This window comes from Ascaphus truei, chromosome 2 (genome assembly GCF_040206685.1).
Source record: "Ascaphus truei isolate aAscTru1 chromosome 2, aAscTru1.hap1, whole genome shotgun sequence".
NCBI lineage: Eukaryota > Metazoa > Chordata > Amphibia > Anura > Ascaphidae > Ascaphus > Ascaphus truei.
This window is the reverse complement of record NC_134484.1, coordinates 297,313,957-297,328,029: the sequence shown is the minus strand read 5'-3', so window position 1 is coordinate 297,328,029 and position 14,073 is coordinate 297,313,957. Positions and strand designations below refer to the sequence as shown.

General features: G+C 40.2%; 1 protein-coding gene across 2 annotated transcripts in view; it reads left to right on the top strand.

The window, feature by feature from the left end:
- The window catches only part of TRIP13 (thyroid hormone receptor interactor 13), a 237,077-nt gene that overhangs the window by 72,500 nt on the left and 150,504 nt on the right, over nt 1–14,073 (top strand). For both annotated transcript variants that reach the window (XM_075586372.1, XM_075586373.1), the window contains 4 exons: nt 323–429; nt 9,977–10,130; nt 10,401–10,513; nt 11,211–11,280. In XM_075586372.1, coding sequence (XP_075442487.1) covers nt 323–429; nt 9,977–10,130; nt 10,401–10,513; nt 11,211–11,280 — 444 coding nt within the window. The remainder of the gene's footprint in view (nt 1–322; nt 430–9,976; nt 10,131–10,400; nt 10,514–11,210; nt 11,281–14,073) is intronic.

Below are 14,073 nucleotides of genomic sequence, written 5' to 3'. Positions count from 1 at the left end.
AGACAAAAAATTGGGCTGCACGTGCATTAGCACACGTGCGAGCGCGCCAAATATAAAACAAGCCTTACACTTGACTGTTTATCTTTGAAATATATCTCATTATTACATTTATTTTAACATTACAATATAGAAGTATAAAGAGAAAATTACTCCTAGTTTATTATGTACAGTACCTCTTTCTAATTTATGTTGCCAGTTAAAGTTTAGGCTTTATATAAAATTCTGTTGGAAATAATTTGTCATTGATTTATTTATTTAATATAAATGGAAGATTTATTTTGACCACCTATTTTTGTAAAAAGTTTCAATGGTTTTAACTCAGGTTGAAAGCCTTACAGCTGCACGAAGCGCTTCCAGAGCAGGTACTGAACCTTCTGATGCCATTCGTGTAGTAAATGCTGTGCTGACGCAAATAGATCAAATCAAAAGGTAAAATGTCTGTATTTGAACAACTTTTAAAAATAAATGCGCACTTAAACTGTACAGTTTGTTGAAATTACCTGAAACTTTTCTACAATTTCTACTTCCCTGAAAGCTCTCTTCTCTTTAGAACACCATTACAATACTCTTAACTCATACATGTGTTGTTTTACTTTTTCTTTACAAGCTGTTATACTGCTGCAGCAGCTTTTATTCTAACAAATCACCGGTTTGTCCCTGTCTGGTTCCTGGAATGCCACGCTGTTCACCTGGCGTATGCCGCGTTCACCTTGCGTTCCCAGCCACGGGTCATGCCCGGCTGATGCGTTTATTGATAATGGTTCGGATTTTAATAGGCTGCAATGCTTCGCGTGTCCGCCAGATGGCAGAAATTCATGAATTGTAATGCGCCGAATCAGTAATGTGTCGGCTTGCAGGTGTTTCGTTTAAAAAAGATACTGTACCACAGTGTGCCATTGTAACTTGGCCTTGGCCTTGAGACTGAAGGAAGAGTTGCAAAAATGTATCAATTTAGGCTTTTCATATTAAAGAAAGACAAAGACCAGTTTCAGTTACAGTATTCTCCAGAGACCCACCCGCCATGAGTGTTCAAGTGCAGCCCGCTTTCCAAAAACCTGACAGAAGTTACGCGTATTTGATATGGGCCGCGATTAATGCAACAGATGATAAGATGGCAACAGTTGCTCAAATTTATCAGTATTTTATCGAAAACTATGACTTACAAATTTTCGCCAACTCCTCATACGTGGAAGCGTGCATTAAGGAAAGGGTTATGTAGCGATCCCTGTTTTCACCGTATTGAGCCCCAATTTGTTGGAGGGTATTGGTGTGTATTACCGGATTTTTCCCGTATCTATGATCATGGAGGCGGCAAAAGGCAAAGGGTCGTGTTAAAACCAACTAAGAAGCGACAGTCGCCGCCAAGCAATGCACCAGCACCGGCTTCCAATGACGGTCCCACCGTCAGTGACAACCCTGAGCCTGAGTCGTGCAGTTTTGATGAAGCTTGCATGTACCTAAGCGATTTCCAGCCTCACCTGTTGACTACAGGTGGACTAGTCCCGCTGCAAACTATCGACGTGGATGATGAAGAAAGCTGGACTGGCAGTGGACCGGCACCAGCTGAATGGGAAATTCTATGGTGAGTACTGTATTGTTGCCGTATTATTTTGGTGGGGCTGGCTGGGTACTTGTTTAGGGGGCTTACCATTACTGTACATTAAAACTTTTCTTTTTGTTTTTCCTCAGAAAAGAAAACGGCTAATGGGGGGATTTCGATGGATAATATTGTACTGTATGCTGATGTTTTCCGGCCGTACAGTATACTGTGTAATAAACCCGAAAAAATAAAACTATGCATTTATTCTACATGTACATTATCGTTTTATTATGTGTCTTCTACAGTATACTGTACAGTGGTATACAGTGCCTAACATCTATGGGCAAAAATAATTTTATTTCTAGGTGCCCTAGAACAGAAGTTCCCACGCCAATTGGCCGTGAACTTGACCGAGGCCCTAAGTAGTTCCCACGCCAATTGCGCGAATATAATTTAAAATAACCCGTTCTGTTAGCTGAGCTACAAAGACTCAGTACGCCTGCGTCTAATCACACCATCCCCCTCCCCCAACCCTTAGAGGCCTGTTTTGTTAACGAATTTGAAATGTAAATCTGATGTGCACAGCACTGAGAATTGAGAGTAAACTGATACTGTATTTCATCAGGGTGTGAAAACATTTGTCAGTCAGTATGGTTTACAGTCACATGTTTTAAATACAATACAGTACATTCTTTAATATCTTTAAAATAAAAATATATAAATATAATTTAAAATAACCCGTTTTATGGGTCTGAGCGGGTTGAAATTTGCCTGGTCCTCATGCGGAAGGACCCTTGCCATAGTGGCAAAATATCAGCCTTGCACGACCCCCGGAACCGGAGATACCAAAAGACAGTTTAAAAGCACATTACCAAAGTGGCTTTTCTTCTGCCATGCAAGTCAATGGCAGAAACCTGAACTTTAACATTACCCTGACTCCATTCTGTTGCCACCAGAGGGTCGCAATTTGCCATGCAATCCTGCCGCAACTAGGACTACATGGTGACCGAATCTGAGCCCTCTAGGTTGAACAGAACCGGAGTTGTGGGTTCCAGGTTTCTGCTCATTCTGACTTAGCCGGTTCAAAGCTTTCTCCGCCATTACGCTCTATGGTAGGACCCTCCTCGCCGGCGTGACCCTTTCTCGTCGCCATTACTGCTCGAACCCTGTTGGGGTGAAGTGAGGGGGTTCCTAACATCTAGGGGCAAAATTATCTCTAGGTGCCCTAGAACAGAAGTTCCCACGCCAATTGACCTAGTTCCCATGCCAATTGCTTTAGTTCCCACGCCAATTGCGCGACCAGGCAGTAAAAAACCAGTGCAGCAAGCCTCGACATTTGTTACTCTGTATTTTGTTATACAATACTATCAAAGGAGCAAATGGAAACAATGCACAGTACAGTAAGACAAATCAACATGTTCTTTTATTGGTGCAGTCAGTTCAAAAACATTTATTTACAAATACAATGTTGAAGCATTTTAAGTAACATCTCCTTTATTAAAGAAACCCAGTACTGTATACTGTACAGTACAGTGGGATGGTGTGCAACACTGTCAGTCAGACCTGCACCAGTTCAGTCCTAGAGGGCAGCAAACAGGAAGGTTTTCAGGGCAACCTTGAAAACCGTGCCTGTTTGCGGCCCTCAGGGACTGGAGTTGTGCATGTCCTGTGTAAAAAAACACACAACAACATCTCCTTTGTTTAAGTACAGCAGGTACTGTAGGGCAAAACATGTACAGTACAATACAGTTCAGCACAACAGTATGGTCTCACTGAAAGTCCTCCACATTGTCCATCCATGGCCGATTCCTGGCATGGCGCAAAACGCCATTAATGCAGTCTCTAACGCCTTTCATTACAGGATCTGTAACTGCATAAAAGCGCCGCATTTCTTCCATAATGTTTTTCCTTAAATTGACAGGAAGCAACCTTTTTAACGCGATTTCCTTCGTAGTTCTCTTTGAAGGCCCAGTCGCAGTACAACGTGTAGGGAACATGATGCTTAAAAATGATCAAGGCATACTTGTGGGGTACACCAGCACTTTTCACCCTATACTTCTCACTGAGCGCCGGTGGCAGATCGCACAGGGTGATGTCGGGCACTGTTTCGATGCGAGCGGGTGTAGGTCTTTTGGGAACGGGTGTGCTTGAGGCGACGGGCGATGGTAGGTTGTCTGGGAGGAAGCTTTCCTCCGGTCGTGGTCACCGTGTTGTCTCCTGGCGTGGTCTTGACGGGGTTGTCCTGTCCTCCTCAACGGCATACATGTACACTACATCTTCTGGTGGAGGGGGTGCGCTTGGTGATGGAAGGGGGTCGAAGGTCCCATTCATCACATCCTTGTCACCCCCCTGCTCCGGCGTCGGGGAAACAGGGGCATTAGCACCGAGCAAATAATGTATGCCCGCAATGTCAGCCTCTATCTTCTCCATCCGTTGATCCATCCGTTGTTCCATTTGTAGCATCCGTTGCTCCACATTTAACATGGTCTCAAGAAGCAGATCTATCTTTGCCAGCACGAGCTGCTTCTTGTGCATGGCGTCTGGACATCTGGGGGGATGGGTGCAACGGAGGATGAGATGGGGGTTCCATGGACAGAAGCGGCATCGATGGAGAGTGGAGGAGGTGACCTGTGGATACCCGGTAGAGGAGAAGCGGCAGCGTCCTCGAAGAGGGATGGAGAAAGTGACCTTTGGTTTTCCGGGCGAGAAGCAGAGTCGTCTAAGCGCAAAGGAGACAGTGACCCGTGGATTTCAGAGGCGGCAGCGTCGTCAGATGGAACCGGAGAAGATGGGGGTGGAGAAGACGGAATGAAGATTTCTGGGACAGCTACAGCAGAGTCGTCGAAGCATATGTGAGGAAGTGGTCTGCGGGTCCGATGGGTTGGCTGCCAATCGTTTTGTGTCGAGAGTACATCGCCGTATATCTTCTTCACATAATGAGGCTTACATCTAAGAAAACCCTTAACCTTTGGGGTCAGCAGAAGGTTTTCTTTATTGGCCGTAGCCTGTAGCTTTGCCCTTGGCGTGGAAACGGCAACCGCCTTTCGCTTTATCAGCATGACAGGCACGGCAGAGGTGAGTGGGTTCTTGCGTCCATAGAACCGGGGATGCTCCATGGAAGCAGGTGGCACAATGCAGTACAGTATGTGGACAAGGGCAAGTTCAGATCAAGATCCTGGAGTGGTGGCCTATGCAAAGTATGTGACCTTTTATGCATGGCGGCCATGTACAGGTGTTGAAAGTGGGCGTACTCTAATGTGATTCATTACCGTATAAATACACCATCCATTTTGTGGATTGACTGCACATAGAATACACATCGACTAAACATCGAATATATATTCTTGTGTTTGTATTTCTTTCTACTCGCAGCAATGCCTGTTAAAAGATTTCAAAGGATCTCAGCATGCGAATTAAGGAGATGTACCCGAGCGGACACTGAATTGCTACTATCCAATGCTGGTTAGCTACTTCTGGCCTCGTTGGGCCATTAACCACTGTGTGCTATCATGCATACGGAAAAAACAGAGACCGGAAAAAGGCACCAAGGGTAACTAACGCGTAAGTACAGTATATTTATAAAACTTAACAATAATAAAATATAGAAAATTGTACGTACTGTACTGTACTGTTCATACAGTACAGTACATCTACAGTACAGTTCTGTATCTACTGTAATACTGTTGTTATTTCTGTTGATTTATATTACAACATAGTTTGTCTATTTATATTTATAGTACAGCAGTATACATTTTTTGTATATTTCAATTAATTTTACAACGGTATATATAGGATGTATATTTATATTTATATTACAACAGTATATTTATTTTGTATATTTATAGTACAACAGTATATATATTTTGTCTATTTATATTTATAGCACAGCAGTATACATTTTTTGTATATTTCAATTAATCTTACAACGGCATATATAGGATGTATATTTATATTACAACAGTATATTAATTTTGTATATTTATAGTACAACAGTATTGCTGCATATTAATAAAACAATATAATTTCTTTACATTGTAGGGAGGCAACTCTTCTGGTGGACAAAATAAGTGAGGAGAATGATGAGAGGAGTGCATTAAGGGTTAAAAACACTCTGCAGGAAAAGCACAATCTGACTGTATCCGAGAGCAGCATAAAGAAGATGAGACGCAGCATTGGATGGAAATATGGACGTGTGAGGTTAGTACTGGACAGTACAGGAGGTAAGTGTTGTTTCGCATACTGTACTGCACTGTGCCGCTAATTTTTTTTATTCCTTGTCATTACAGAGCGTACCCCATGATACGGGACGCAAACAAAATCAAATGAGTGCTTCAGGCCCAGGCATGGATCGACAGCGGGGAGACTTTCCAGGATTGCATCTTCACTGATGAGTCTACTGTGTCGCTGGAGAGATTTGCAAGATTTGCGTTCCACAAAAAAGGCCGCATATCTTTGAAGCCGCGGCCAAAACACCCTGTGAAGCTGCATATGTGGGGTGCCATCTCTAGGCGTGGACCGGGATGCATTGTCATCTTTGAAGGTAAAATTTATCAAATATAATGTCGCCTAATGCACTGTACTTGACTAGTGTTGCCTTACCGTATGCACTGTACTGTACTATTGTGCAGTATTTTGAGCACTTTTCTTTTCTTGCTATAGGAATCATGAATAAAGCTTTCTTCCAAGACAACATTGTGCCCGAGATATTGCAATACATCACACGCGACTTCCCCAATGGTCACCGCTTCAACCAGGACAACGATCCCAAGCACACCGCGTCAACGGCGCATATCCTTGAGCGCGGCATCAACTGGGTGAAGACGCCAGCGGAGTAAGTGCAGTAGACCGTGTCCCATTTTTGTTCCCCACTGTTTTTAGCTCTTAAACCAATTGTCCTTTCTTTCCAATGACAGATCGCCAGACTTCAATCCGATCGAAATGGTCTGGCATCAGCTGAAGGACCGTAAGTGGCGAAACCCTCCTAAAAGGACGAGTTGTTGAAAGGCATAATGAGTTTTTGGAACGATGTACTCACCGTGGAACGCTGCAATAAATATATAGACCATATTGCCACTGTGTTGCCCATTGTCATCGCGCGTAATGGGCAAGCATCAGGAAAGTAGTACTGTGCTGTAGTATTGTAAGTACTGTATGATACAGGTAAGTATGGCACAGATTTTTTCTTTCCCAATTGTCAGAGTATACAGTAGTTAGTTTTTTCTTTACAGAGAGAGCAGCACCAGCCATCAGGTTACAGTACATAGAATTTATCAGTAGTCAGAGTATACAGTAGTTCCAGTATACAGTAGACTAGTTTGACAGTACTACAGTAACTGCCTACTAACTGCTCCATTTTTTTCTTTCCAGAGAAAGCTGCACCAGCCACCTACAATAGTTCTGCCATAAAACAGTACAGTACGCACGTACAGTACAGCAACTGCACTAATTTTTTGTTTTCTTGTTGTTCCAGGAAAAAGGGTGGCCTAGGGGGAGATGGGGGCGTTGTGTCCAGTCAAATCTGCTTGTACAGTCAAATGTACAGTATATAAACAGCAGTAATGATGTACACAAAACCTCTCCTCTCTCAATGAACTACTGTACTGCAGACAGAATGAGGAAAAGATAAAAGACGGAAAAAATAATATTACTATGCAGTACTGTATATACAGTATACAGTATATATATTATACAGTACATTACAGTATATATTATTAAATAATATTCTTATAAATGTGCATTATTCATGTTTCCCCATGTTTTACAAATGTTTTCTAAATGGTAATCCAATTTCCATCTGCCAAAAGAACTTAATAAAGACTGCATTATGTATTATTCATGATTATTTTTATATTTGTATGACAAAATAAAATAAATATTTATTTACTTTCCTGCTAATCATAATCATTGACAGCAACCACCCCCCCTTCTCCCCAACAGTATAAGAATGAATGACAAAACAACATGAATCAGTTAATGTTTTTTTTACTCTCAATTCTCACAATGCTGTGCACATCAGATTTACATTTCAAATTCGAAAGGGGATTTTCCAAAGCAGGCCTCTAAGGGTTGGGGGAGGGGGTGGGGGATGGTGCGATGGCATACTGAGTCTTTGTAGCTCGGCTATGAGTGGATTAAGAACACAATGGCAATATGCAGAAGATCAACGACCCAGTGGAGAGAGGGGGTTGGTAGGATAGGGTGACTCAGCCGATTGACGCTTGGCTAGGGAGGGATTAAAAACTCTGGAGGTATGTGGCTGAAATAGTTAACAGCACTGTAATTTCAAAAGGCAGTTCATCATAATAATTTGATGAATAAACCCCCAAAGACAACCCCCAAATACAGTACATAAAAAGCAAGTCACTTTAACTCCCTGTGCCCCATGCACCAAAAACAGTAGATTTTATATATAGTATATATATATACTGCATATATACTGTATTATAAATTAATATTCATACATCATAAACGTCCATTTTTCATGTATCTCCATGTTTTACAAATGTTTTGTAAATGTTTCTCCGATTTCAATCTGCCAGAAGAATGTAATCAAGGCTGCAGTATGTATTATTGTGTGTTGATGGTTAGAATTGCTTTGCACTTAAAATGTTTCAACATTGTACAGTATTTGTAAATAAATGTTTTTGTACTGACTCCACCAATAAAAGAACATGTTGAATTGCCTCACATTGTTTCCATTTGCTCCTTTGACAGTGTAACAAATGTCAAGGCTTGCTGCACTGTTTTTTTACTGCCTGACCGCAAAGCCGCAAGATCGGCAACATTGTTAAAAAAGAGCACTGAGCGCGCAATTGGCGTGGGAACTAGGTCAATTGGAGTGGGAACTTCTGTTCTAGGGCACCTAGAGATAAAATTAATTTTGCCCCTAGATGTTAGGAATCCCCTCACTTCACCCCAACAGGGTCCGAGCAGTAATGGCGACGAGAAAGGGTCACGCCGGCGAGGAGGGTCCTACCATAGAGCGTAATGGCGGAGAAAGCTTTGAACCGGCTAAGTCAGAATGAGCAGAAACCTGGAACCCACAACTCCGGTTCTGTTCAACCTAGAGGGCTCAGATTCGGTCACCATATAGTCCTAGTTGCGGCAGGATTGCTTGGCAAATTGCGACCCTCTGGTGGCAACAGAACGGAGTCAGGGTAATGTTAAAGTTCAGGTTTCTGCCATTGACTTGCATGGCAGAAAAAAAGCCACTTTGGTAATGTGCTTTTAAACTGTCTTTTGGTATCTCCGGTTCCAGGGTTCGTGCAAGGCTGATATTTTGCCACTATGGCAAGGGTCCTTCCGCATGAGGACCAGGCGAATTTCAACCCGCTCAGACCCACAGAACGGGTTATTTTAAATTATATTCGCGCAATTGGCGTGGGAACTACTTAGGGCCTCGGTCAAGTTCACGGACAATTGGCGTGGGAACTTCTGTTCTAGGGCACCTAGAAATAAAATTCATTTTGCCCCCAGATGTTAGGAACCCCCTCACTTCACCCCAACAGGGTCCGAGCATGTACAGTACTGTACTTTAAAATAAATTAAATATGCAATTTTACTATTACTGCGTGCGCACGCAGAGACTGTGTAGGTTGAACCGCGAAGGTATTAGACTTCAAAGACAACAGCTCGCAAACGCCTCCATGCGTTTTTACACGGCATTGCAGAATTGCAGACAGCGGGAATAAAATGCTTAAATGACGGCGCGAAAATAACGCAATATACTCTAGGCGAAAACGACACAAAACCGCACATAACCGGGATAATCTGAAATTCGCGGACATAGCCGAGTTAGAATAAAGTGTGTCGCCACTGTAGTTATAAATTACTAGATTTCCAAAAAAAAATATGCATTTTCCATTAAATGTTTAAATTATCTTAATGGATGTTGCTGTTAAGTAAATGTGCAATGAGTTTGCAGTGTATTTGCAATCCTTGGTATTTGACAGAGAAGCAAAGAATAAAGATGTACAGTAATTGAATATTTAAGAAATAAGAGGCACTGCCCTTTAAGGCCATTTGACTAAAAGCAACTTTAATTTAAAAAATATTTTGGTGTTTTGGTTGTGGCTTTGGCAAACCACAATGGCAGGAAAAAATATAATAAACGATCAATACTAAAATAATAGAACTGAAAAACATAAGATAATTGACAAAAATGTGTGGCGAGAAGAGCCTTGAGAATGGGCACCAGGCCTAGTGTACTGGGTTTTTGGGAGTTCTAAAAATCTTGAGGGTTTTGGGTTTGTGTATTGGAATGTACAGTAAGGTTCTGGTAAATTCTAATTTCTCACACCCAGTTTTGCCCATCTCTAAACTTTAAGGAAACCTAATTTTCTGTTGGATAGAAATTTTGTTTTTGTCTTTACTGTCTTTTCCTAATATTAGGGCAACTGGTCAAAATACATCGTCATCTTTTTTTTTTTTCTCAAGGTACCCCAACGTAGTTATCTTGACGACTTCAAACATTACAGAGAAAATAGATATGGCCTTTGTTGATAGAGCTGATATAAAGCAATACATTGGGCCACCGTCTGCTGCTGCCATATTCAAAATATATCTATCATGTGTAGAAGAACTAATGAAGGTAAAGACATCCTCATATGTAAAATTTGCTATTGTAGAATAGGCATTCTCATTTGTGATCCAAATGTACTTGACTACTGTATTTTTTTTTGTTGATTCCCAAACAGACAACAAGTTACCCAAAATACTTATGGTGGGAATTGTTAAACAGTAACTCAGATTGAGTCATATTAACGTCCATGTTTCTTTTACATGGGGATTTTCAGCATAACACTGTATATATTAGTAAAATTGTTGATATGAATGTATATATACTTTACATTTCTTTTAGTGTCAGATAATATATCCACGACAACAGCTGCTAACTTTAAGAGACCTAGAAATGATTGGCTATCTGGAAAATAATGTATCCAAACTTAGTCTACTATTGAATGATATTGCCAGGTAAGACTCAATGGTGGGTAAGCATTTCGTACTCTTAATGGCTTATGCGTAATACTGCATATTGATGTAGTTATTGTTATAGGGTGTAGCTAGGCATGTCCTAAGTCTAAGGATCTTGCAGTGGTAAGGAAAAATTATTTTGACCTACACAAAGTACCATGTGCTTCACACTTTTGACTCCCAATTAAATCAGCCTAGTTTTTTTTTTAGTGTACACTATTTAATAGATGCACAACATTTTTTTTTAGTGTTTTTGTGAAATGATCAGTCAGTGGATACACTGTTTTTTTTAAATTTACCCTTACATTTATAATTGCTTTTATGTAAGTGGTATATTATGTGATTATAATGCTGTGTGTGTAATATAAATATAACTGGATAAAAACAAACAATTAAACTTATTACATCTAGTAATATTTACTGTGTATAGTAGTATATAATGTGCATAATATTCGTATTGATACATTCTCTAAAGATTACGACCCATGCTTACCGAAATGGTGCTAAGCTGGTAGGTGTCTTTTTGCCCATACGGCGGCATTCACCAGGCTCCAATTTGGGGCATCACGCTGCATTCCCACGTTAACTGCCATGGGCTAGACTAAAGGGTTTTTTAGTTACAGATTATCACACTGAGATCATGTATTATCTGACGTCAGTGAATCTCCACTTAATGTCTTAATAACACTCTTTGCAGGAAAAGTGAGGGGCTCAGCGGAAGGGTACTTAGAAAACTTCCTTTTCTGGCACATGCACTTTACATACAGGTAAGTATTTTTGCTTAATATTTCTCAATATTTATGTTCTGCATAAAACAAACATTGCCTTCTACTCCATAGCAATTTGATCCATTCTAGCTGAGTCAATCAAGTCAGTGTAGCTTTATGTATTTGAGGAAAAATAGAGAAGTACAATGTTAATGACTAATTACTGTGAGCTGAGGGAGTGTAATATTACCAAAACCAAGTTATATCTCTCTGAAACATGTAAAAAAGAGACAAAAATATACTCAAGTGCACAGACAGCATGAAATGGATGATTTCAATGTTAATTGTGTTTTTGGGTACAGTGACCTGTTTTTTAATTACTGCAGTGAATTTTCTAGATTGTGGCACATACATTTTAGTCTATAAGAACCCTACAACCAATGCGCTCAGTGAGTGTCAATAAGCAAAGGGAAAAAAAGTAGAAAAATTAGAGATCTATTAATAAATTAATAGTTACATAGATGAGTTTGAAAAAAACATACGTCCATCAAGTTCAACCTATGCTACTGTAAATTTATGCAACGGATACTTTATCCTATAGTCGTACTTACAGTATATTGATCCAGAGGAAGACAAACAAAAAAAAAACCCATGTGAAATATAATCTAATGATCTCCTAAGGGTATAAATAAATTCCTTCCTGCATCCAGATATTGGCAATCAGATGTCTCATTGGATCAACATCCTTCCCATGTTTACTTATTTGGTTGATCCCTGTATACCTTTCCTTTCTAAATGATGTACAACCTTTTTTTGAAGATATCTATTCTATTTGTCATCAAAGTCTCCATGGGTAATGAATGCAATATTTCAACTGCCCTTACTGTAAAGAACCCTTCCCTTTGTTGCTAGTGAAATCTCCTTTCCTCCAACCTTCCAGATTTAGAAGGTAGAGGTGTCTAAGAAGGGATATGATAACTATATACAAATATATTTAGGGATAGTACAAGGAGATTTCAAAAGAAGTATTCATGAAGTGACCTACTATTTTAATACATGAATACTGATGGGAGCTATATATATATGTATGTGTGTGTGTGTGTGTGTGTGTGTGTGTGTGTATACATACACACACACACACACACAGTCATGTGAAAAAGAAAGTACACCCTCTTTGAATTATATGGTTTTACATATCAGGACATAATAGCAATCATCTGTTCCTTAGCAGTACTTAAAATTAGGTAAATATAACCTCAGATGAACAACACATGACATATTACCCCGTGTCATGATTTATTTAACAAAAATAAAGTCAAAAAGGGGAAGCCATGTGTGAAAAAACTAAGTACACCTTATGATTCAATAGCTTGTAGAACCACCTTTAGCAGCAATAACTTGAAGTAATTGTTTTCTGTATGACTTTATCAGTCTCTCACATCGTTGTGGAGGAATTTTGGCACACTCTTTTTTACAACGTTGCTTCAGTTCATTGAGGTTTGTGGGCATTTGTTTATGCACAGCTCTCTTAAGGTTCAGCCACAGCATTTCAATCGGGTTGAGGTCTGGACTTTGACTGGGCTATTGCAACCCCTTGATTCTTTTCTTTTTCAGCCATTCTATTGTAGATTTGCTGGTGTGCTTGGGATCATTGTCCTGTTGCATGACCCAATTTCGGCCAAGCTTTAGCTGTCGGACAGATGGCCTCACATTTGACTCTAGAATACTTTGGTATACAGAGGAGTTCATGGTCGACTCAATGACTGCAAGGTTCCCAGGTCCTGTGGCTGCAAAAACAATCCCAAATCATCACCCCTCCACCACCATGCTTGACAGTTGGTATGAGGTGTTTGTGCTGATATGCTGTGTTTGGTTTTCGCCAAATGTGCATTATGGCCAAACACCTCCATTTTGGTCTCGTCTGTCCAAAGGACATTGTTCCAGAAGTATTGTAGTTTGTTCAGATGCAACTTTGCAAACCTAAGCCGTGCTTCCATTTTCTTTTTAGAGAGAAGAGGCTTTCTCCTGGCAAAGACAAAAAATAAAAACCGGGCGCTTCTCAAAAATAAGTGAATATTAAATAATTAAGTAATTATACGATATACGTGACAGTAATGTTCAATTAATAATCAGTGCACAAATTGTGTTTAGTGACCTTCACCAATGTGTGGAAAATTATATAAATATTAAAGTGCAATATAGTAATAAAAAAAGCAGCTCTACACCCTTAGGACGGACTGTTCATGTCCAGATGGTTCTTGTGCAGATTTTCAAATTGGAGCGGTGCAGATTTTCTCCTGGCAACCCTTCCAAACAAACCATACTTGTTCAGTCTTTTTCTAATTGTACTGTCATGAACTTTAACATTTAACATGCTAACTGAGTCTTGTAGAGTCTGAGATGTAACTCTTGGGTATTTTGCAATTTCTCTGAGCATTGCACAGTCTGACCTTGAGGTGAATTTGCTGGGACGTCCACTCCTGGGAAGATTGGTAACTGTCTTGAATGTTTTCCACTTTTGAATAATCTTTCTCACTGTAGAATAATGGATTTTAAATTGTTTGGAAATGGCCTTATAACCATTCCCAGATTGATGGGCAGCAACAATTGCTTCTCTAAGATCACTGCTGATGTCTTTCCTCCTTTGCATTGTGTTAACACACACCTGAATGCTCCAGACCAGCAAACTGCTAAAACTTCGGCTTATATAGAGGTGGTCACACTTGCTGATGATCAATTAATCAAGGGCATTTGATTAGCAGCACCTGTCTGCTATTTAGCATCTTAATTCCTATGGAAGCAGTAAAGGTGTACTTGGTTTTTCACACACAGCTTCTCCATTTTGACTTTATT